Source organism: Petromyzon marinus, chromosome 78 (genome assembly GCF_048934315.1).
Source record: "Petromyzon marinus isolate PM22_M1 ecotype Great Lakes invasive population chromosome 78, UKy_Petmar_22M1.pri1.0, whole genome shotgun sequence".
Taxonomy (NCBI): domain Eukaryota; kingdom Metazoa; phylum Chordata; class Hyperoartia; order Petromyzontiformes; family Petromyzontidae; genus Petromyzon; species Petromyzon marinus.
Genome location: NC_133744.1, coordinates 2,852,565 through 2,877,202, shown reverse-complemented (window position 1 = coordinate 2,877,202; position 24,638 = coordinate 2,852,565). Strand labels below are relative to the sequence as shown.

Sequence of the window (24,638 nt, the reverse complement as noted above, 5' to 3'; positions counted from 1 at the left end):
ACATCTCCCCGACGGTAATTCCAAACAACCTTTTTCCACTGAAATCTTAATCGGCATCTTTCGCAAAAAATCCGTGCCCAACAAACACGGTACCGCCAAGGCCGTTGAAACCAAAACACTTCCTGTCACAATCACCTCCCCAATTTGAATTGTCGCAACCATGCAGCCCATAATGCCCAAACTACCCCCGTTTGCTGCTACGCATGGCCCTTCCACTGGCCCCAACGATCCAGGCGACGTCGGCAGCGACCGAAAAGTTTGCAACGAAATGAGAGTCGCCGACACCCCAGTATCTACAATAACCCGTACCATAACACCTTGAATGCATGCCATCACATCCGACGATCCCGGCACGGCCCCCAACACACGATGTACCAACGCGCCCCACGTATCCCGGCCATGCGTACTATCCGAACCCGATGAATACGGGTGAGATGACGCGGATGAGTGATGTGGATAGGGCGGCCCTGTATTGAATGCATCTCGACTCACCCGGCATCCTTGGTCTTGGGGGAACCGCCCGCTGTAGTTGTTCGGCGCCCTTGGAGGACCACCTCTCCGTCTCCAGCAGTCGCAGGCGAGATGACCCCTCCGCCCGCACTCGTAGCATGTCCGATGCACGCCGTCTCCATATACCCCGGGACGACGCCGTCGTTCTCCGGTCGACACCCCGGCCGCCACTGCCATCGGCGGCGTCTCGTCCACCACCACCGCCACCGTGCTCCCGGCCCCGGCAGAGGTCGTCAGCGACGGCTGCGCCACCGCCGCCGCTTGTTCGTCTCGTATGTCAAGGTTGACTTGGATGTTCCTGGCGATCAGTAACGATGACACGTCGTCGTCATCATCCTTGTCTGGGAGTGACAAGACGACTTTCAGCTCCTTCGCCAGCTGTAGCATCTTCTCCTGCAGCAGGGAGTCCCAGCCCTCCGCATCCATCGCCGGGTATGCAACCTGGGCGAGGGCCAGCAAGGCGCTGCGGAGTGCCAGGGGGGACTCCGTGGCCTCCCGTTTCCTCTGTTGAAATCGACGTTTGGCGACCGACCGCGGCTCGTAGACTTTCCTCATTGCCGCAATAGCACCGTCCAATGTTTTTCTGACAGCGGCAGAGAGTCCGTTAAAAGTCGCCAAGGAGTCACCATCCAATGCCGTCGGCAGTGCTCGTAACGCGGCACTCTCCGTCCAATTCAGGGACTCGTAAGCCGCACGGAATCTTCGTATGAACGCCGTCCAATCTCCCATTTGGCCTCAAATCGTTGTACGTGTAGCCGTCGTGGCGGTCCCGCCGACTGGTCCTCTTCGTCGTCAGAGTCCTCCACCTGCTCCGGCTGAGCGGCAACCTCCGGCGGTAGACCCAGTACGGGTTGATGAATGCGGTTCTCCGTCAAAAAGTTCCGGAACTCTTCCGACAACTTCTCCATCCTGGCCTCCCACTGGGTCATGAGGACTCGCCAATCCTCTGGCGATCCCGGGCCTTCAGCACCACCCGAGCCGCTGTCCCGGTCAGGAGTACTGCCGGCCATCTGGCCGGGCTGTACATCGTCGTTGTTGCTGTCGCCGCCCGAGTCCACTGGCACATTTGTTTTCTTTGCCGCTTTTTTTTACATCGTGGCGTGTTCCATACTTTTTCCGACACCAAATGTAGTGCCTTGGATTCACTCGGACGACAATCGCCTTTCTTCCACCGTTACTTTTATTTCCATCGTTCCACACACACACACTATATATATAATTTCTCCTCTCTGCGCTCCGCCAACTCGAACACTCGAATTCCCCTCAGCACCATCCGCTCATGTTCCTTGTCTCCCCACACAGTCTCTTCCTCACTCCCCGCACACACAGTGGTTCTATCTCTATCTCCTCACACACAGTGACTCGTTTATCTCTTCACACGCAGTGACTCTGTCTATCTCTTCACACACAGTGACTTGTCTATCTCTTCACACACAGTGACTTATCTATCGCTAACTCTCCCTGTACCTACCTATACCGTAATCTCCACTCTGCTAATGCTAACTCTCGCTGTCACTATTTATTGTCCTCTGGGTTCGGCTCTCAATCTATTTCTCACTAACACTTGCCGGCTCCCCTCTTCACATCTCTCTCTACCCGCTGCTGTCTCCACTTCTCGCCAACAACTCCCCGCCATCCAAATCACCTAGCAGTTTTATCCCCTTTCCAATCAGCCTTAATTAATTGCCACGTGCCTCGCTGGCATTTTCCTGCCAGCTCCGCACCTATCCAACGGCCCAGACTTCGTGAGGCCACCACTTAATGCTAAAAGCCTCTCGACCAATCACAACCCTCGTCCCTTGACTCCCTTAATTACTTTGGCTTGCTTACGCCACCCGTGACTTCATCACCTGCCCGACCTTACATGACCCACACTGTTTGTATGTACTGTATATGGCCAATGTACCCATGTGTATCTTCTACTCCACTACACATATATTATATATTATAATATATGCATGTGGCTGTGTGCCATTACATTTAACTTCATTGTCATCCCGACAGTTCTGTTCCTTCACTTGAAGGAAGCTACTTGTGTTGTGGCCGAAACGTCGTGAGAATTTTATTATCTTGTTTAGTTTTTTGTTTTATTCTCATTCTGCGTGACTTTACCGAAATAACCAAGAAGATGTATATATATTTTTAAATGAATATAATTATTTATTTCTTCATGTTAAATGTAATGGCACTTTGGGAGGCAGGTTCATGCCAGAAAGGCGCCACATGTTAACCAAAATTTCGACTTTATTTTTTGCCTGAAAAGGCCTTCAGGCTAGTTACAGGCAATTGGAGTACTGACGCCTCTGTTTCTATTGGACAGGGTTTGGGGAACCTATCGTCTTTTGACTGCATTTCACACAGCTCACAACTTCAGATCACATGGTCCGTGACATCATTTTAAACAACCCACGACTTAATTTCACATGGTTCGTGACTTCCTGTAATATGAACCGACACTGTATTTCATACGACCTGCAGCCACATGAGGCCTACCACTTTGAAAATGAGAAGCAAACATTTTTATCTTTCACATATCCATGTATCCAAGTTTAAAACAGAAGTGTATTTTACACACATCCCAGGAGAAACACACTTACCGCACAATTCCAGTGGATGAGATAATTGCTGAGGTAGAATCAGCAGTATGACTCCTTCCACATAATGAGGCAGAGATGACTAGACACGAGGTGGCCAAAATAATTGAGAATAGCAACGTTCCAAAAGTAAATATTAGCTCAAACGAAGCAAAAGCCTTAAGACATAAATATATCCAAATCCTGGCAGCTGATAAAGGCTGCACTACTGTAGTGATGTCACGAGCCAATTACGATAATAAAATTAGAAATATATTAGAGGAAAGTACCTACATTAAAATTAAACGAGATCCAACTAATACTTGAGAACGTAAGACTACTGCAATCATTGCAAATTCATTACTCCCTAAGAATGAGCAATACCAAATTAAGCTAAGGGCCTCAAAACCACCTAGACTGTATGAGCTACCAAAGATTCATAAAATCGGCATCCAATTACGACCCATAGTAAGTACAATTGGCTCTGCCATATATAAATTAGCAAAATATATAACTAAACAAATACAGCCCTACATTGGTAACACTTACTTCTTATGGAGAGGGGATTTCTTTAAACAAAATGAAGGAGTAGCAATGGGCTCTCCTTTATCTCCTGCTATAGCAAATCTGTACATGGAAAACTTTGAAATAAGAGCACTTGCCTCGAGCACATTAAAACCATCTGTTTGGTTTAGATATGTGGATGACACTTTGTCTGGCCACATGGTAAAGATACACTTAATGATTTTCTAAATCATCTCAATGCACAAAACCCGGCCATCGTTCACCATGGAAATGAAGGTGAATAACACACTCCCTTTCCTAGATATTTTGCAGGGACATGGCCTAAACGGTAAAATAACACAGCATTTACAGAAAGCAAACGCACACTGATGCCTATCTGAATGCAGATCACATCATCACGCAGCTCAGAAATCCTCTCTTATCAAGACGCTCATACATCGGGCTAAAACAGTGTCAGATGGTGAAAGTCTCGTGAGAGAGATTAAACATGTTAAAGAAGCACTATGACAGAATGGCTACAATAATGCTCAAATTAACAGCACTAAATGCCAAATCACGATCGCAAAGCAACACTGCTGAAAGCGATCAGATTGTTAAAACAATTAAAATGCCATATCTCAGGAGTAACTGACAAATTAGCCCATGTTTTGCAAAAGTAAAACATTACAGTAAGATTTGGTACAGTACACAAAATTCAAAAACTAGTACCTTGCACTAAAGACGAATTACCTAAATTATCAACAGGAGGTGTATATCGGATTAATTGTTTATGTGGCAGATGCTATATTGGACAGACGGGACATAACATCAGCATAAGATTAAAAGAACACCAAAGAAATATAAAATTATCTCAAACACAACTGTCGGCAGTGGCAGAACATGCTTGTCAACAAGGACACTCAATTGATTTTGATAACGTTGAAGTGTTGTGTAAAACTAATTATTACTGGCAAAGACTAATTAGAGAATCCATTGAAATTGAGAGAAATACAAATAACTTTAATCGCTCTGACAGCTACAGGCTTAGTGCGGCTTGGAAGCGTATTATTAAATAATACATATTACAATTCCTTATAGGGGAAACACATACTAATTAACGGATTACTAACGTAGCATATAATCACAATAACACACAATACAACTAATTACTAATCTACAACTCATTACTAATCATAACCATTGACTGATTACCAATCGATTATATAGTTAGAATACCCCCCCCCTGCCTCAAATCACTCCACCTGAATGAGTTAAATGATGACGTCACCCTGCTGCTCTATTTAAGACCGGGAGCAAGTGAGGGCTTTGCCATTCAGGCGAATTGCCCAATGATGCTGGATGCAATTACCAGCGAAACGTCGTACTCAAACTGTAAATGTTGTGGATTCACTCTTCAACACACCGGTGGGCTAAAATAGTGAACTATTTGTCTTTTGTCATCGTGACACTTTTTTGCTAATTGGCCGTGTCGGTTGGTGGAGGGTTACGACACATTTATAAATAACGCGATCTAACCCAAAAACCTTTATTATGAATAATATTGGTCGTGAAAGCCTACGTGTTAAACACACTTAACCCAGTTCTCAAGAACTTAGTTTTCAACTTAGATTTAAAAAATGTATAGCTTTAGTGGCTTCCTAATATTGAAAGGAAGAGCGTTCCAAACGGCCGCAGAAGTGCATCCGAAAGTGCGCGATGTGGTGACCATCTTTGTTCGATGGTGTGCCAAAAGCCACTGCTAGCAAGCATGACTGGAGTTTGCATGATGATGGTTTATGCTCCTTGATGATAAAAGTCAGCGTTGAGGCTGTGGGTAAACATTGACGCTGTGCATTAGCGCTGAGGCAGTGGGACAGCATTTTGTTGCCTCTTGCCTCCCATCCCTTCGCTCTCCCTCCCGCAGGCTGCGTGCAGGAGGCCGGCATGACACTCTGCTGGTGTGAGCAAGGCTCCGTGTGGAGCGCCTCGATGTGCAATTCGCTGGGACCCTGCTTCCTCCACTCAGCCTCGGCGCAAGGGAAGAGCCCCTGCGCGTGTGTCCGGCAGTCGCCTCCCGACAGCGAGCGCTGCCTTCCCGCCACCCAGGCTTCCTCCTCGGCAGGGCACGCAGATCCCGTCGTCCGCTGTCACGGGGGCGTACCCAATGGAGCCCTCGCGAGGAAAGAGAAAGGAGAAATTGCCGATGGGTGCGGGGAAGACAGCAGCAGTGGCGCAGAAGAATTTCAAGGCATTCGACGGCATGGGGAGGGTATCATTACGGTTGATGGTGGGAGAGAGCGCGACGTTCACCACGCGGAGGGAGCTGCCTTCGTTGGAGGAGTGAAAGAAGATGGTGACAATAGAGCTTCTATTGTCCAAGCTGAAAGAGATTCCGTTGACTTCGTTCCACCCAGGAAAGGACACGACGATGTCAGGCACTCCAGGGAAGATCGCATTGTTCCTCTGGAAGGAGACCGTGTTCTTGAAGCCAAAGGAGAGGAAGGTGAGGTCATTCGCAAGCGTAGGCAGGTTTTGCTTCCGGTCGAGGACCGCAATTCAGACTTCAGGGATCAAACGGATGACTACGACAGCACAGACGAATATGAGACGAGTCCCATGTCTACTTCAACATCGTCCATTCTGTCTTCACCATTATCATTGATGACACCAATCGGTTCAACGAACACTGCAGGACAACAAACTCGGAGTTCCACAGGCCAGGCAGGTCCTGGCCCCAGCATGGACTCCACTGGGATGACCACGGCCACCATCGTGGACGACGGAGACAGCACCGGCGAGTATGAGGACAGCACCAGCACGGCAGCAGCGAGCACGGACGGGGACACGGCAATGTTCGGTTCTACTCCGGCTGACCTTTCGCAATTGACCAAATCTCCTCCAACTGAAGTTTCGCCATTGACTGCTTCTACTGCTACTCCACAATGGACTTCCCACACAGTTTATACCACTGCTGATGTTGACCCTGTGACAGACTCCACCACAGGCTCCGATGTCACTTCAGAGATAGTTTCTGCAAGTCCAGGAGTCTCTCTCATTCCAACGCCAAATCTCTCTCCCGTTACAAGGCCGGATGTCTCTCTCATTACAACGCCAGATGTCTCTCCCATTACAAATCCAAATGTTTCTCTCATTACAAAGCCAGATGTCTCTCCGGTTACAAGGCCGGATGTCTCTCTCATTACAACGCCAGATGTCTCTCCCATTACAAATCCAAATGTTTCTCTCATTACAAAGCCAGATGTCTCTCCCGTTACAAGGCCGGATGTCTCTATCAATACAATGCCAGATGTCTCTCCCATTACGTCACTTGCCTCTCCCATTACAATCCCCGGTGGCTCTTCCGTTACAACGTCCCGTGTTTCTCCTTTTACAACACTTGGTGTCTCTTCCGTGACAAATCCAGGCATCACATCATCCACGGTGTCTCCCAATGCCTGCAAAGAAGGCAGCTCCCCCATACAATGTGAGTCGTGGCTGTGGGTCAATGCTGAGGATGTGGGTTTATTTCGAGGCTTTGGGGCAGTATTGAGAAGAAATAAAAATAAATTCTTGAATGAAACTGTATTCTTGAATTCTGAATATCGCTTCACAATTCGTAATGAATGCGTAAGGAAAACGAGACATAAATGGCCCTTGTGGTGAGCTGTGAATTTTTACCCTATAACTGAAAATCTCCACATTGTCCACAAACGCGGCGATAGAAAATAATCTATGCATGGCATTACTACTGCAATGCCTATCCAATTACGGATACGGCGTAGCTCTGTGGATTATGGTTGATGGGTAGGATTATGGCCTTTAGTTTTTCTGGTTTGGGTCCAGAAATATGGATTTTAATAGGGTTCGTGTTTCATGGCTAGGATCATGGGTTACGGACACTGTACATGAGCATGCATTTCTTACTATGCATCAGACGAAAATAACAGCTGCTGTTTCTTCGTGTTTTGGTGCGTGTCTTCCAACAAGGGAGAAACGTAAATCTGAGTGATGCCAGCATCAATGAGGGTGCCAATGTGACCCTGACTATGGCCGAGCCAGAAGTGGCACCGGAGTCGGTGATGTGGTGGAGTAACGACACAGTGGTGGTGAATGGAAGCGTGTTTACTCTAGGCGTCGCACCTGGAAAAGGACCCACACTTACGATAAAAGGCATCAACAAAAAACACCAGGGTGAGAGGAGGCATACTGCGTGTACTCATATCTGCGTGTACGAGTGTGTGTATGTGTCCATGGTAGTATAGCGGTTAGCTCACTTCGCTAAGAATCCAGCGACCCGAATTCGATTCCCCCTCACAGCCAACACCATTAACGATTATCTGAACAGGTCCAGATCCTCCCCTAAGTCGACTCAGTCTCAAATAAGTCCCTGGTGCGACGTGTAAATATCAGCACTGGGGAGACAACGGCGGTCGCGCATGGTGCTGGCCACCCATGCCCTCGTGTACCATGCCAGCCTTCATAGGTGTTCGCTAACAGCACTGCCCCAATTAAACCTGAGCTGGAGGCCCCAGGGTGGACAGGCGTTTAAGACGTCTTCTGGTCATACCCTATTTTACAGAGTTATACTGAACCCCCCTCTCTCGGGGTTCCTCCAGAAACAGGAGACCAATGTGGTTGGCCACGTGGTATGTTCGAACTCTCACTGCAGATAAGAAGCTGCCACTCCTGTGTTGAGAGATAGACCGGTACTGCCTGAAATTCTGTGCAATACAGCAGGTCCGGTGGACTGGTTCAGGCTCCAGTCACCATGGGGGGTGGACAGTGATCCACTTGAGGCAGGAAGCTACCAAACAATAGGGAGTGGCATTGCTTCTAAACAAATGTGTCCGTGGTGCTGGCCACCCACCCGTTCTTGTGCCGTGCCAGCCAGCACTTTCTCAAAATGTTTTTTTAAACGCGATACGGGTGATACCTGTCTATGTGTATGTGTCTGAATTAGTAGGAAGTGGTAGTATAATGGTTAAGGTACTGCTTTAGAAACCCGGCGACCTGAGTTCGAATACCGCTCACGGCTACCACCATCATCATCATCATCAATGACAAATATGTGAACCGGTCCTCGGCTCTCCTTTAGGTGGACTCAGCCTTTGTATTTGTGCACAGGAGTCTATTCTTGTGAGGCTTGTGTGGGAACCGTCCTGGTCAAGGGGAGCGTGACATTGCCAATCATCCTTGCGGTGCCGGTCGTGGACATCGAACAAAGCTCTCTGCCACAAATCAGCGTCGCATGCAGTGAGCCCACGACCCTGACCTGCTGCTTGACATCACTGGAGGGAAATATGACGGTCACGTGGAAGAACGAAACAGTCCAAACATCATCAGGTTTGCATCCATTTCTCGATTGTTCGCAAATTGTGAATTTAACTGTACACAACAGACGATGGTGGCCTTGTGTCTTTTTGTCCTTGTGGGTACCTTTCTTGGTATGCAGGAGGTCGTGGGTTTGATCCCGACCCTGATACCTGTATATTTGGATTTTGCGTCTTCTCCCCATGGTCGCGGGAATTTTTCTCCGGGTCTTCCAGTTTTTCTCCCAACATTTAGAATCAACGTGTATTTAATTTTGTTGGCTGCTATAAATTCCCACGTGATAAGCAATAATTTTAGCTGGGTTGCTTTTGAAAATTGCTTTTCCTGGTAAGATAAAAAAAAAGTTTAAATAGTTTTGTGGTATTTCTAGATTTGAAGCTTTCGTGACTGCAAGGATTCATACTCTTTGGTTTTATTTGGTAAAGTCACGTAGGTAAAACAAATGAAAATAAATTGAAATAAAATGAAAGAAGCAATTAAAACACGACGTTTCGGAGTCAAAGCAAGCTTCCGTCTTCAGGTGGGACCAGTCGCAGCAAAATCGCTGCACCAAGTGTTGGTGTAGCGATTTTCGCGAAATCGCTGCACCAAGTGAAGACGGAAGCTTGCTTTGCCTCCGAAACGTCGTGTTTTAATTCTTAAATTTTATTTCAATTTATTATAATTTGTTTTACCTACGTGACTTTACCGAATAGAATCAAAGAGTATAGTTTTGTGGTAGTCTCTCCACCTCTGTCCACCCGGCAGTGGTATCGATTGGTACAGCACGTTTGGGTTAATTAGCAGGTCGCGTTTGATGGATATAAAGTGTGAATACTCTCACCTCTTCCAAGGCCGTCTCACCAGTGGGTCAGAGGTCAAACATACCCTCTTTGATTATGCCTCCCTGGAGCTCTGACTAATTGGAGGCATTTCCTCCAGTGGTGTCGTGAGCGGGCGATGAAAAACAAACCCCAACTATTTTTTTTTCCAGGCAATGCCCACTGAGCTATGTAACTCTTTCAGAAGCAACCTGGCTATCACAAATGATAGCTCAACGAATTGGCTTATCATCATCTGGGAATGTATCTGTTTCTACAGACTCATAGAAACCCATAGACCCACAGAGACACATACTAAAACTATTTTATTTACCAAGAAAATCCCATTGAGCTGGAATATTCAGAAGCGACCGAGCTATCATAATGATTGCTTCACGAAATGGCTCATCATGTGTACATCTATAGTAGCCAAATACTCTTAAAACGCGTGACGTTGATTCTAAATCTGGAGGCGTAAAACCGGGAGACTTGGAGAAAAATTCACGTGACCACGGGAAGGGACACGCAAACTCCAAATATGCAGACAGCAGGGTCAGGATAGAACCCACGACCTCCTGCATACCAGGTGAGGTAGTTAACATATCCTAGCCACTGTGGCGTGATTGCAGGGATGTGCCTGTACCATATTTTGTATATTGTATGTATGTTGTATTTTTTGGCTTTGTACGAAACCAACCGTTCTTTGTTTTTTTCGGTAAAGTCACGTATAAATAAGAAATAATAAAATAACGGCGTTTCGGTTGCAACACAAGCAGCCATCATCAGGTACAGAAGAGCTAAATTTACGAGAGGGGAAACACATAACCTCAGATGTATATACAGACACCCAAGTAGGGGGAACTAACACAGATACAACAGGGGACACAGAGCGAGAAGCTCTTCTGTACCTGATGATGGCTGCTTGTGTTGCAACCGAAACGTCGTATGCTATTATGTTATTTTATTATTTCTTATTTATACGTGACTTTACCGAAAAAAACAAAGAGTAATTCCTGCAGTTATGAAAGCTTCAAATCAAGTCTGAACCACCTCTACGGGGAGGTATGAGGTCTGTGTCTTTGTGTTGTCTGTGCTTGTGTATCTGCCTTTGTGTCTTGGCTTGGATTTGTGTCTCTGTGCTGTCTCTGCCTGCGTGTGGGCCTTGGTGTTTCCGAGTGGGTGCTGCCGCGCCCCCTTTGCTCCATGCATACCTCATGCTAATTTTGTCCCATTATCTCTCAGCCTTACCTTCTCTGCCTATTTAAGGCGACTTCACTGTGTGCTTGTCTCTGCGCTGGTTCGCTCTACTTGGATGTCTGTGTGTTTGTGTGTGGTCTGTATTTTGAGTTTCATACTTGCAATTTAGCAATCTTTGAAATAGCGTGATCAACCGGACTATGCGTTAATTGTGTTTTGACCGACCGTCTGTGTTGCTTTATGTGGTTTCCAAATTTTACTAAACCCTGTCTGTTTGGTATGCTTCTCTCGCTGTGTCCCCTGTTGTATCTGTGTTAGTTCCCCCTACTTGGGTGTCTGTATATACATCTGAGGTTATGTGTTTCCCCTCTAGTAAATTTAGCTCTTCTGTACCTGATGATGGCTGCTTGTGTTGCAACCGAAACGTCGTATGCTATTATGTTATTTTATTATTATTTATACGTGACTTTACCGAAAAAAACTAAGAGTAATTCCTGCAGTCATGAAAGCTTCAAATCAAGTCCCAACCGTGCTAATCGGAAGTGTGGCAGGCCAACACAAAAAAAACAGTTCCAAATAAATTTTCAATCTATATGATTTAACAGTGCATAGCTTCAGCAATGGCTTCTTAATATCGGATGGAAGAGCGCTCCAAACGGCCAAGGAGAGCATCTGAACGTGCCACGGGATGCAGTGACTGTTTTTGTTCGATGATGCAAATGTTGCCTCCGTGTCTCTGTCTTTGTTGTGTGCTTTCAGTGACTGCCAGCAGCCTTTGTTCGACTTACAAAGCTACCATCAGTAACCCGTGCCAGGATACCGTATACACATGCACATTCTCCAATGAAGTTGGTGCGACTTCATATGCAATTGCAGTTTATTACATTCCGACCAATGGTGAGTTATTCGTCTGCATTACAGAACGCACACATTTGTCCAAAGTTTGGACAACTGTTATTGTCATATCTGGGTTGGAGCATCCAGCATCTATTTGCTGTATCTAATAGATGTAAATGTTCAGTCGCCTCCCTATCACTCTTCTTTCGCTACTACCGTGGTTACTGTTCACCCGAACGTCACTCATTTATTCTCCACCCATGTTGAGAACTCGGTCTATCAGACTGTCTATTTTTCGTCATCCACACCATGTATAACCAGCACCACACTACAGGTCACAACAACATACTCACCCACTCAACCACACAACCACCCACTCACTCACTTACTCACCCACTGACCCACCTATATCAACTCAAGGGTAGTGAGTTTATGGTCGGAGCCCGGTCACCAATCACTGCATAAAACTGTCATCGTATTTAATTTGGTTCTGCACAAAAATGCAAATGCTGCGACTTTTAAGCGACGAACATTACTCTCATATAGCAGGGTGGGTGAGAATGTGCTGCCCCTCTATTGTGTGCTGACCAGAGAAGGGATCTCAGGGGCAGCTCTGTGATATCCGCTTCTATGGGCAATTCTCTGACATGATGAAGGTGGGGGTGTGAGGAAAGGCAGCCACACGGAGCAATCCAAAAGGCTTCCTCCTGTGGCATGACGCCCAGACACCCAATCGGCGTCAGAATCCGAAGCTGGAGCCACCACCTCCACAAACAAAACCAACCACAACCCCAACGTGAGTGCATCTGGCCCCGCTGTCTCGCCATTTTGCCTTTCAGATAAAACGTGCCCCTCGAACGACCCGTGGCCAGAGACAAAGAGGAATGGTGTCGCGCACGTCAGGTGCCCTCCGGGCTACAGGGGCACTGCCCTGAGGCGCTGCTCAGCCGACGGCGTCTGGGGTGCGATCTTCAAGAACTGCACCTCAAACCGTTTCACCAATGTCGAAGGCAAAGTGCAGGTCTGTTTTCGCGCATGCTGTGCATTCGTGCTATGCGGTCACTCCCTGACACGTTAGCACACTACTGACCGTAGCGCTGGCACCGACGTTGGCACTGACACGGACACCAACGCTAGCACTCGCCAAAACCACTGGCGGGACGCTGACCCCAGACGGTGATCCAAATGCTGACCAGAGGTTCTGATCCCAGATGCTAACCCCAAATGCTGACCCCACTCACCTCATTTGCTGATATCAGACGCTGACCCCAGATGATAACCCCAGATCCTGACTTCAGACACTGACCCCAGATACTGACCTCAGACACTCACCCCAGGCACTCATGCCAGACGCTGACCCCAGAAACTGACACTGACCCAGACGCTGACCTGAGATGCTGACCCCAAACACTGGCCCAGATGCTGACCACAGATGCTAACCCCAGACATTGACCCGAACCATAACTGTAGCATAGTCCTCAATGTAGCACTGACTCTGATCCTAATGCCAACACTGACCCAAACAATAGCCACTAGCCCTAACCCGAGCACAAACAGTAAATCTAACCTTAATCCAAATCTAAACCTAACTTAGCATCAACACTATCCACTGCACTAGATCTACAGTAACCGTAAAAACACCAACACTGATCAAAACCCTAGTCTTACTCCAAACAGTAATGCTAGCACTAACTTCAACACCGACCTTAACCCTAACATAAACCCCTAAGCCTATCCCTGCAGCTAGGTTTGGTGGATCGTCGCATAAATGTTGTACAACTGCTTTTCAATGGGCGTCGAGGATGAGCTGTACCCTGGCTCACCAGTAGAAAGCGGTGGTATAGAAAGCTAATCTCTTGTTTTCCATCTGTACGGAGATGTAGATTAATTGCCCTCTTGAAGGCACGCACGCACGCGTGGGTCTTTTCCTCCTAATTGTACAACACACACACACACGACTCATCAAATGGCTGGAAACATATTCAAGTGAAAAATAAAACACAAATCATGGTTCCTATGATACAGTGTGGCTCTCCTGCATGGGTAAATACAGCAGTCCCTCGTTTAACGGGGTAGTAGTGGGAGAAGCGTTCCTATAAAGTGCCACAGTAAGTGAAAAGCGCGTGAAGTGAAAACAATTTCCGCGTAATTTAGTGATAACGTTTAGTGAAATACGATGTACTACTACGCACATTACGCAGTGAGATGGCGGGACAAATAACTAAGGGTACGCCACCGCACTGATGTAGGATTCCACGTTACTGTATCATTCCACATACTGTATCATTCCGTGTATCGTATTGTTTCGCGTTACTGTATCTTTCCGCATACTCTATCATTCTGCGTTACTCTATAATACCACGTACTATATCATTCCACGTATTGTATCCTACCACTCAGCCATGCAGCTCAAGAAAGTATTCACTCATCAATCACTCAGAAACTGCATCATAGCGCAAGTTCCGTGTTATAATGGTACGTGTTCTGCGTCATAATGGCACGTTACATGTTGTAATGGCGCGCGTTCCATGTTATAATGGTACACGCGGTTTCGTGTCGTAATGATGCGCCTTCCACATCATAACGGTGCACATTCCGTGTTGTGTGGAAAGTGTTACCAAATGGAAGAACCGCGTCATAACAATAACGTGTCATCCGTGAACACCACGCATCAAGCAAGGACTTGCCATCGAAGTTATAACAAAAATTAAGTAACTAACCCCCGGAACAGAACCTAACTCGGACCCTATATCCCTATTGCTCTCCCCTTCTGTTGGTATGGGCAGCTAATGGAGGACGGTATCGGGAACCCCACAGAGTTGGTCCCACAACTCCTAGCGGAGATGAAGACGATCACGCAGGTACCAGAGCCCAGCAGCCAGGAACAAACCCTGCTGATGGGGGATGTGCGTTCGGCCCATGCCTCCCTGGACAAGATCATACACGTGGCGTCGGCCAGAGATGTCCGGTTCAACAAGAACGTATCCAAGGTGAGCTCTGGAAGGAGATCATGAGAAAGAGTGGGTGGGGGGGTTCTATGGGCGGTGTTGAGTCTATGGGTGGTGCTGAGTCTATGGGCGGTGTTGAGTCGATGGGCGGTGCTGAGTCTATGGGCGGTGCTGAGTCTATGGGCAGTGCTGAGTCTATGGGCAGTGCTGAGTCTATGGGCAGTGCTGAGTCTATGGGCAGTGCTGAGTCTATGGGCAGTGCTGAGTCTATGGGCAGTGTTCAGTCTATGGGCTGTGTTCAGTCTATGGGCAGTGCTGAGTCTATGGGCAGTGCTGAGTCTATGGGCAGTGCTGAGTCTATGGGCAGTGCTGAGTCTATGGGCAGTGCTGAGTCTATGGGCAGTGCTGAGTCTATGGGCAGTGCTGAGTCTATGGGCAGTGCTGAGTCTATGGGCAGTGTTGTCTATGGGCGGTTCTGAATCCATTGGCGGTGTTGAGATTGGGCAATGGGAGAAGGAAGCAAAGGGAGAGACGGAGAAAAGATTTGGAGTGAAAAGGACGAGAAGAGAGGACGTGGAAGGCAATGAAAGAGGCGAGATGAGGTGCAGCAAGGCCATAAAGAGATTTAAATACTTGTGTCAGGTATTTGAAAAGAGAATGGTGGAGTGAACGGGGGAAGCCAGCGGAGTTGAAGGAGGAGGAGAGGCTAAGGGTGATAATTAAAGGTGAGATTTAAAATAACTCGTGCAGAATAAGTATTTTGAATTTGGAGTGACAGCAGAGATGGGCAGGCTAAGAAGAAGAAAGGTTAGAGATCAGAAAATGAACCCGGAGTTTGGTGACAGAAATTGAAATAAGGCAGATTTTCCTGATGTTAAACAGATGAAAGCGCCAGACGCCAGTAGTAGTGGAGATGTGGGTGGAACATGTAATTGAAGAATCAAAGGTGACACCGAAGTTGAGGGCAGAGGAAGCAGGAGTGGGGGAGAGGGGGTAGAAGGAGCAGGTTGGGACGACAGGAGGAGAACGAGAGGCCGGAAATGTTTTATTGATGTTTTGGACGGATTTAGAATTATGGTGGTAATGGTAGTGGTGGTGAGGTGCTGGTGGTGATGATGATCATCATGGTGATGGTGTTGGTGGCGTTGACTGCGATGGCGCTGTTGTCTTGTATCACCAACACAGGATTTCCTGGACTCTGCGAGTAATCTCCTTGATGGGTCCGTAAAAGAATCCTGGTCACAGCTGGAGTTCATGGGCAGTATGGACAGCTCAAGCCTCCTCCAGACCACTGAGGACTTTACGCACCTCATTGATGCTGAAGAATTCTTCTCCAGTGCTCGGACCTTAGGTGGGGAAGGTTTGTTCACAAAGGCATTGGATGTCGCAGTCCAGAGAAGTCTGTCTGTAAAGAATCTGGATTTTTTTTTTGTCTCCGGCATCAAATGTTCTGGGGTTGTGCCTTGACTCATGATGTGGGCAGAGGGTCGGAATACCTTTGCAGTGGTTGGAGCTGAGTAGAGGGTGGAGCTACTTGAGTAGTGGGTGGAGCTACTTGAGTAGTGGGTGGAGCTACCTGAATAGTTGGTGGGGGTACTTGAGTAGTGGGTGGGGGTACTTGAGTAGTGGGTGGGGGTACTTGAGTAGTGGGTGGGGCTACTTGAGTAGTGGGTGAGGCTACTTGATTAGTGGGTGGGGCTACCTGAGTAGTGGGTGGAGCTTCTTTTATTGGTTTGTAGCCTAGGTTTGTAAGTTCGTAGTCCAGGTTTATGGGTTCATAGCCCAGGTTTATGGGTGCGTAGCCAAGGTTTATAGGTTCATAGTCCATATTTGTGGGTTCGTAGTCCAGGTTTATGGGTTTGTAGCACGGGTTTATTTGTGAGTAGCCTAGGTTTATGGGTTCGTAGCCGAGGTTTATGGGTGCATAGCCCAGGTTTATGGGATCATTGCCTAGGTTTTTGAGTATCAGCCTAGGTTTATGGGTTCATAGCCCAGGTTTTTGGGTTCTTAGCCTAGGTTTGTGCTTTTGTTGTATCAGGATTCTACATCCAGCTGATACAGCAAAGGGGGTGTTCGTGGAGCAGCGTTCTGGTAGACGTTGTTTTCAAATTAAGTGCACCATGAACCCCCATCTCATACAAGTAGAATGTAGCTCTCAGAGATACCGTCTTGTTCAGTTACTGTATATGTATATTTATTATGAATAAAATCCGCCGAATCACTGATAACTTAATAGTTATGCAATTTATAATGCACACAAATTTGCGGACGTAATGGCCGCAACACAGAGGCTCGGCGCCAAGCTCAGGGTCGCTCGAAAGCATGGTTATAGAGGTGAGTTTTAAGTGTCTTTTGAAGGAGGCGATTGAGGTGATACTGCGAATGTGCAGAGGTATAGCGTTCCAGACTGTTGGGGCTGCCACCGAGAAGTGGCGCATAGACATGACCATCCTGGATCTTGGTATCAAGAGGAGGTCGTGAGTCGTGCTGCGCAGGCATCTGCCGTGTGCTGAGCTGCAAGTCGTCAGCAAGGAAGAAAGGTATGGCGGGCAGGCATACGTGAAGGCGTGGTGGCAGAGGCAGGCGATCTTGTATATGACCCTGCTGGCGATGGGTAGCCAGTTGAGGGCACGGATACAGGCAAGCGAGTCGAGTCGGGGATGAGTGTGGCCAATGACGATGTGTGCCAGGTTGTTTTGTAGTCTTTGAAGTTTTTTTTAGGTTACCAGTGGAGGTCCGGACTAGGACGGAGTTGCAATAGTCAAGGCGAGACCCAACTATGCAACATGCCAATGTGTTGGCAATTTCGGTGAAGATGAGAGCACGTAGGTGTCCGAGAGCCTTCAGGTGAAAGTTACATGAACTGATGATGTGATTGGTTTGACGGTCGAAGGATAAAGTTGAATCTAGGATGACACCGAGGTAGGTGAAGTGATCGGTGAACCTGATGCTGTGACCAAAGATGTGTTTGTGTGTTGGGAGTGCTGATGAGTTGAGACGTTGCTTGGTACCTAACATGATGGCCACTGACTTTTTCGGATAAAGGGCTAGGATGTGTGCAGTGAACCACTGTTGCAAGGTGGTGGTACATTCCGAGAGCCTCTAGAATCTCGATGCATTGCTAGAATCGATGGCGGTGAATAGAATAGTGTCGTCCGCGTACGAGTGGTGCTTAACACCGAAGCTTGCGATGAGTCGGCCGATCGGGGAAGTGTAGGCTGTGAAGAGCAGGGGACCTAGGATGGAGCCCTGGGGAACCCTGCATAATGCTTTTGTTTCAGGTGATGTGGACGTGCCCAACTTGACTGAAAATTGTCGGTCAGAAAGGTACGAAACTATCCACTTGAGTGCTGAACCACAAATACCAAAGTCGGATGGTTGATGGTGTCAAAAGCTGACGAAATGTCCAGACTTACAAGTGCAACAATGGAGCCAGAATCAATAATCGTTAAAATGTCATTGCGCACTCTAGTGTGCTGTTTCTGTGGAGTAGTTCTGATGGTAAGCTGACTGGAAGCAGCAGTAGTTTGCGGAGGAGGTGATGTGTGGTTTTAGCTGGGCGAGGGCTAGTCATTCAAGGAGTTTAGAGAGGTTCGAGAGATTAGTGATGGGACGATAACTAGATGGGTCATCCGGGTCGAGAAACCAGGCCAGATTTGAGGTTGAATGGAAAACACCCCATAGAGAATGAGGCATTTGCGATGTTCCTGATCATGATGGCGAGTTCTGGAGCACATTGCTTGAACAAGGAACCTGGGATCATATCGAGTGGAGATGACTTCAATTGAAGTTATTCAATTAAAGAGAAAACGTATTTTGTAGACACCGGCTTGAGCATAGGAAACTGGAGCGGGGTACAATGGTGCGATGTGTGGATAGACGTTTAGGAGTTTGCGATGGTGATCAGCTTGTTGGTGAAGTAAGTATTAAAAGAGGTGGCAAGTTTCAGTGATGCCAGGGGATCGCTAAGGTGAGGGACCATGGTGCTACTGGGATGTAGAAGACCCTTGAGGGTTTTCCATAGAATGCACGGTTTTCCGGTTGCTGTTTTGATGCGTTTTTCAATGTAGGAGGAACGTGAGACGAGGATAAGTTTGTTAGTTTTCCTGCAGGCAACTCTGTAGGCAAGTCGATCAGCAGGTAGACCACTGCGGGATGCGATACTTTCGAGGCGCCTCCTGGTTCGCTTAGCAATGATGGCATCTCTTGAGAGCCAGTGAGTGTCGTGGGAAGACTGCCTAGCGGTTCGTGATTTTAATGGAGCCAGTTTGTTCAGCGCCGCCCTCATGTCAGCTTCTAGTTGGAGAGCGCAGACGGTTGGATCCGATGATGGGGATAACATTGAAGGCGAATTTGCGAGGAGGTGGTGTAAAGCAGAAAACTCGATACCCTTGAAATTACGGCAGTTGCGGGTGAATGTGGTGGTGGTTGGCTTGGGAATTTGGAGGGAAAAAGGTATGAGGCGGTGGTCAGAGTAACCAGTTTGGAAAACTCCCAGTGCAATGATGCGTCGATGCTGGTCAGGTTCCAGAACCAGGTCGAGCATGCTCTCAACATTTGTTGAGGAAGCTGTGGTGGGGCCTGAGTTTGTGATGACCAGGTTGTGGCAGGCCAAGGTTGACTCAAGGTGACTATCGATGGAGGCTGGGGTATTCCCAGGGCAATTAAAGTCACCTGTAAGCACGAGCCTGTGAGATGGGTTAGGAATGAGGTAAAGGAATTCCGAAAGCTCGTTTAAGAAGTTATTGATGCTGCCATCTGGAGGGCGATAGATGGAAATGATGGAAAAGGTGTTGGTAGTGAGGGACTCAGACTGGACCTCAAAGGTGGTGGGAGCTATCGCTAGATAGAGCTCTTTAATTTTCAAGTGAGCATTGTAAACGACCGCTAAGCCACCAGCCCGCTGGTTAGTTGCGCGAGGTTATTGAAGAACTTTGTATCCCGGGGGCGCAACTTCCAGAGAGATGGCTGGCGGGGAGTCATGCCTACAGCAGGTCTCAGTAATGAGCAAAAGGTCGATGTGGTGATCCGAGATGGTATTGTGAATCAGGGCTGATTTGTTGGTAATGGAGCGTGAGTTGAGTAGGCTGAGGCAGATGTGTGAAGTAACAAGTAACCGCAAGTGACTATATACACTTGGGTAAACTAGATAACTCTATTCTGAGACAGCATAACTCTAGCCTTCCAAGACTACAAGGTGCCCACTCCAGAATGATGAAGACGACCCGCTCCAAGGTGACGACGGCGATGGCAGTTCCCCCACAACAGCAGCCAAGAGCACCCGTTCACGCCGGCTCTTATCCCTCTCACGACCCGGCCACGCCCCTATTCCCGAACCTTCTCTCACCGCACCTGGACCTGTCTGTCACTGCCCTTATTACATTTTATGACCGTTTGATCCCGTGCTTCCCCTCACGCGACCCTGTCAAAGCCTCTCACATCAATCATTATTAGTGACCACTTAGGTCCCACATTACCCTAACGTGACCCTGTCTGTTCCCGTTATGTTAATTAGTAACTATGGCCACGGGGAGTCGTACTGTCCCCACATAACCCCATACTGTCCTTACATCACCTCCCCCTCTCTTAAAAACATAGCCGTCCCGGCTAACACAATTTCAAAATAACCTCTTTTAGGCCGAACTGTATGCTTAACGCAATGCAATGTATAAACAATGTTTCAGGACCGAAGAGCAGGAAAATAATAAATACTACTCATCAGAAGAACAATGAGAACAACAACACCAAAACCCATACAATGCATGCGATGCAATTCCCGCGATCGTCACAATGAGCAACGGATATTTCGAACATGTGATCGTCCTTCTACACCCAACCAAAAACACTTTCACCGGTGATCTGTCACCAAAATTTCAAACCCCTTGACCAAGTCCTTGACGCCGGCCCTTCTCCCTGGGTGGATTTGTGGCCTTCTCCGGCCAAGAGGGCTTGCACTCAAGCCCGGGGGGGGGGGGGGGTTTGAGATCATCGGATGCCTTCACAGGAGAGGATGACAGGTCCTCTGCCGGTTGCCCCTCGTATGTAGCTGGCCTTCGGGGCACCCCTGACGTCAGGGATTCGTAAACTGCAGGTGGTAGAACACATTTCCCTCGGCATCCAATTACTCTGGCCTACCGCCCCGGCCCGTACGACACCCCAGACCCCGACCGCACAAACACTGGGGATGAATAACCCATTTCGGGGATGAATATGCGGCCCTAAGCGCGACTTGTGGACAACCCAGCGGCGACATCCCACTCGCTCTCACAGACACCGTGGCCCTCGAATTTGTACGACCTCCACCGGCCATCTCCTTGGCCGGTCAAATATCGGGGATGTATGCAATGGTAATTTTCAAAAGTTTAGCCATGTTCTATCCCTTAATAGCCCTTAGCTGCCTCGCATACTTACGATACATCATCCAGCGTGATCCGCAGGTTTACTGGCAAAAAAGGTCTCTCCCTTCCCAAGGCCAGACCCCATCGGACATCAATAGGGGTGTACTTCCACAGCCAAACTTCACGCAATAGGGATTGCACTCAACCCATTGTGCCCTGGACAACTTAGGTTTCACCTCGCACAACTCATCCTTCCATGCTTCGTCAGCTTTCGCAGCATGCATCATACCCATCTCTGCGGTGGAGCCGACCACATCGCTCCCCGCTAACATCGCATAAGCTAACATCATTCTCACCTGAACCACCGCGAATTCCATATCCCTAATAGAGACTTCCACGAACGGTTCCTACTCTCCCCTTAACAGTGTCAGCACCCCGAGCGGTGTGAGCCCACGGCCCTTCCACTCTAGACGGGCCAAGGAGGACCTCCGCCGCTGGCCCACCAGGTCAAACCGTCTGCAACAACGCAACGGGACCATTACCCCTGAGCAGTGTGAGCCCACAGCCCACTGCTCCAGATGGGCCAAGGAGGACCTCAACCTCCGGACCGTCAGGTCAAACCGTATGCGGCAATGCAACGGGACCACTACCTCTGGTCCAACACCAGTGGAGACTAGGCTCTAAGAAAAGCCATCTCGGGTGTGGACCAATCAATTTCAAGGACAGTGCATATCATTATCAGAGTTGTGTCTTTTTGTTTGCATTTTGACTACTTGTGTTGTGGTTATTGCAAACATGATCCCGTGTATTCTTGGATCTTTCGGTAAAGTCACTTAGAAGGGAAACAATAAAATAAAAAAATATAATATTATTTTATTGTTTCCCTTCTCCGTGACTTTACCGAAAGAACCAAGAATATGAATCCTTGCAGTTACGAAAGCTTTAAATCAAAATTTATGATCCCTTGTATAAAGGTGTCAGTTTTGGTGGCAGATAAAAGGGGAAAAACCTATAACTATATCTTGCTACTGGCAAAGGAGGTCTCATAATGTGGGACCACTACCCCTCGAGCCATATGGGCCTATGGGCCACCACTCTAGACGGGCCAAGGAGGACCTCTGTCCCCAGGACAGCCAGGTCAAACAGTCTGCTACAAAATGACAGGACCACTACCTACGCATCAGGCGGGATTTACAAAGATTCCTTGAACAGAAACCTGAACCGAAGTACTCTACTCGCCGATGCGGGGAGTCCACGTAACATTCGTGGCCCCGATGGCATCTGACCACAACCCTGGTTGGCAACAATTTGCAGGGGCATCCTGCTCAGAAATCCATGCCCCCGGAGATAGGCCACAGCCAGCGTCTTAAACCCAACACAGGCTCCATATCTCAATCTTTCCTCACTCTGAAACAGGCTACAATTCCCAACTCCCCGCGATCGCCGCTACGCACGCAATCCCCATAGGCGAATCACGACGATCCCATATTTTAAAAGCAACGTCAAAAAACTTCAGAATCAAAAGTAGCCAAGGCACCCGTGTCCCCACACTTTACACAAACCCTGACTCTTCTCAATGAACCAGCTGCTGCTGCTTCTACTCGGCACGGCAGCTTTCGCCACTGTGCCCGAGTTTGGCCTCTATGACACCCGATGACCCAGATGCGTAAGGTGATTTTTAGTGGTCGGGTGTCTGGTGCATGGTGACTCGCCTGGGCTGGGCCGTGGCTGTCAATGAGGCGGTGGATGCGAGGGGCTCCACGATGTCCCCGCGAATCTTGGCATCCCCGCGTGAAGTGTCGAAGCTGGCCGCAGTGGAAGCAGGCGAGCCTGGGCACCCATGGCGAAGGTGCCAATTCGGGCTGGGATCGCCACTCTCAGTGCCATCCCGGCATCCCTCCTCGCCGCCGGTCCCCTCTGCAATCCGTTTATTCTACCAACGGCTCCAAGACAACATTTGATGGTCGCCCTGTACACTTGTCCCCAGTCCAAGAATTTCCTGTCCATGCAGCCACCCAAGTCCGTTTTCGCAAGGTTTCGTACGCTTGCAAGCACCACATGGGGCCGACGGTGGGTCATATACTGCAGACATCTTCCTGTAGGCATCCTGAAGCATAGCCCTCTTCTCCTCAGGGATGGCCCAGAATGCTGCGAGGCCATCATCGTCAAGCGCCGCAGATAAAGTTCTCAACGCCTCCTCTTCCATCCAGCCGATGGACCGGTATGCTGCTCCAAACCGGCAGGTGAAGGCACTCAAATCTCCCACCGCTGCTGTAAATGATTTAATCAATGGCAATATTCATGGTCGATTGGCGGTACCTCGCCTCGCTGCCGGAGTTGACACTGCCTCTGCTGCTTCAAGCGCAGGACCCCCAAATGGCGGCCGTCGGTCGCGTCACCTCCCGCGAAATGGCAGCCCCCGACCGCATGGTCCCCAGCGCGGGAACCCAGACCGCAGGTGGCCACTCCACCATCCCTGCATGACTTTGCGGCTCGTCCCCGGCTGTGCCAACCCTCGAAGTCGCCGCTCCCATTGTCGCCACCAAATCGGCGAAGGTTGAGCGGAGCAGATCCGGCTCCGCCACTGGTGCCATTTTCTCTACACCCGCGGGGTTTGTCACCGAGACCCCAGCTCCTGGGGCTGCTGGGGGGACCCCTTGGTCGTCTCTTCTTCTGAAGATGCTACAGGTGGATTCTTGCTCTTTCCTTTCTTCGGCATTTTACAAGCCACTTCTGACACCACTGTAATGTAGCTCTCAGAGACACTGTCTTGTTCAGTTATATGTATATTTATTATGAATACAGTCCGCCGACTCACTGATAACTAGAGTAACCGCGAGTGACTATATACACTTGGGTAACTTAGGTAACTCTATTCTAAAGACAACATAACTCTAGCCTTCCAAGACTACAAGATGAAGATGACCCACTCCAAGGTGACGACGTCGACTGCAGTTCCCCCACAACAGCAGCCAAGAGCACCGATTCACGCCGGCTCTTATCCCCCTCATGCCATACCCCTATTCCGTAACCTTCTCTCACCACACCTGGCCCTGTCTGCCCTTATTACAATTTACGACCGTTAGGTCCCGTGCTTCTCCTCACGCGGCCCTGTCAAAGCATGTCGCATTAAAAATGATTAGCGACCACTTAGGTCCCACATCACCCTAACCTGACCCTGTCTGTTTCCATTATGTTCATTAGTAACCATGGCCACGGGGAGCCGTACTGTCCCTAAATCACCCTGTACTTTCCTTACAAAAGGAAGGTGTTGAGGTTTTTTAATTCACCATATGTATTTTAGTGTCTCTTTCATATTTTTTAACTAATGTGTGAACTTTGTACTCTTTTGTGCATCTAAAATATTCTGAATGAAGTATATTATGTTCACTTCGTGAAGCACTCTCTGATAATTGCATTTTGAAGGGCTCTATATCTTCATAAATACATTTTTTTACACATCCTAACCCGACAAAACCTGATCATGAACACAACGTAAACTGTTTCTTATTCCTCTTGAGGGACATTGCCATTATAATAATTCACAGGCGAATCGTTGCACCATAGTAACCTTATCTTATTTTACATCTATGTAGTGGG

The 24,638-nt window shown here is 48.3% G+C and overlaps 1 protein-coding gene across 2 annotated transcripts in view; it reads left to right on the top strand.

The window, feature by feature from the left end:
* Positions 1-24,638, top strand: part of LOC116957597 (adhesion G-protein coupled receptor F1-like) — a 50,191-nt gene that overhangs the window by 7,184 nt on the left and 18,369 nt on the right. Inside the window, exons 3-9 of one of the 2 annotated variants that reach the window (XM_032979839.2) lie at positions 5,512-7,071; positions 7,575-7,778; positions 8,712-8,930; positions 11,675-11,812; positions 12,592-12,773; positions 14,539-14,742; positions 15,886-16,051. In XM_032979839.2, the coding sequence (XP_032835730.2) occupies positions 5,512-7,071; positions 7,575-7,778; positions 8,712-8,930; positions 11,675-11,812; positions 12,592-12,773; positions 14,539-14,742; positions 15,886-16,051 (2,673 nt within the window). Of the gene's footprint in view, positions 1-5,511; positions 7,072-7,574; positions 7,779-8,353; positions 8,931-11,674; positions 11,813-12,591; positions 12,774-14,538; positions 14,743-15,885; positions 16,052-24,638 lie in introns of those variants that run through there. The other variant, XM_076056828.1, reaches the window with a different exon arrangement.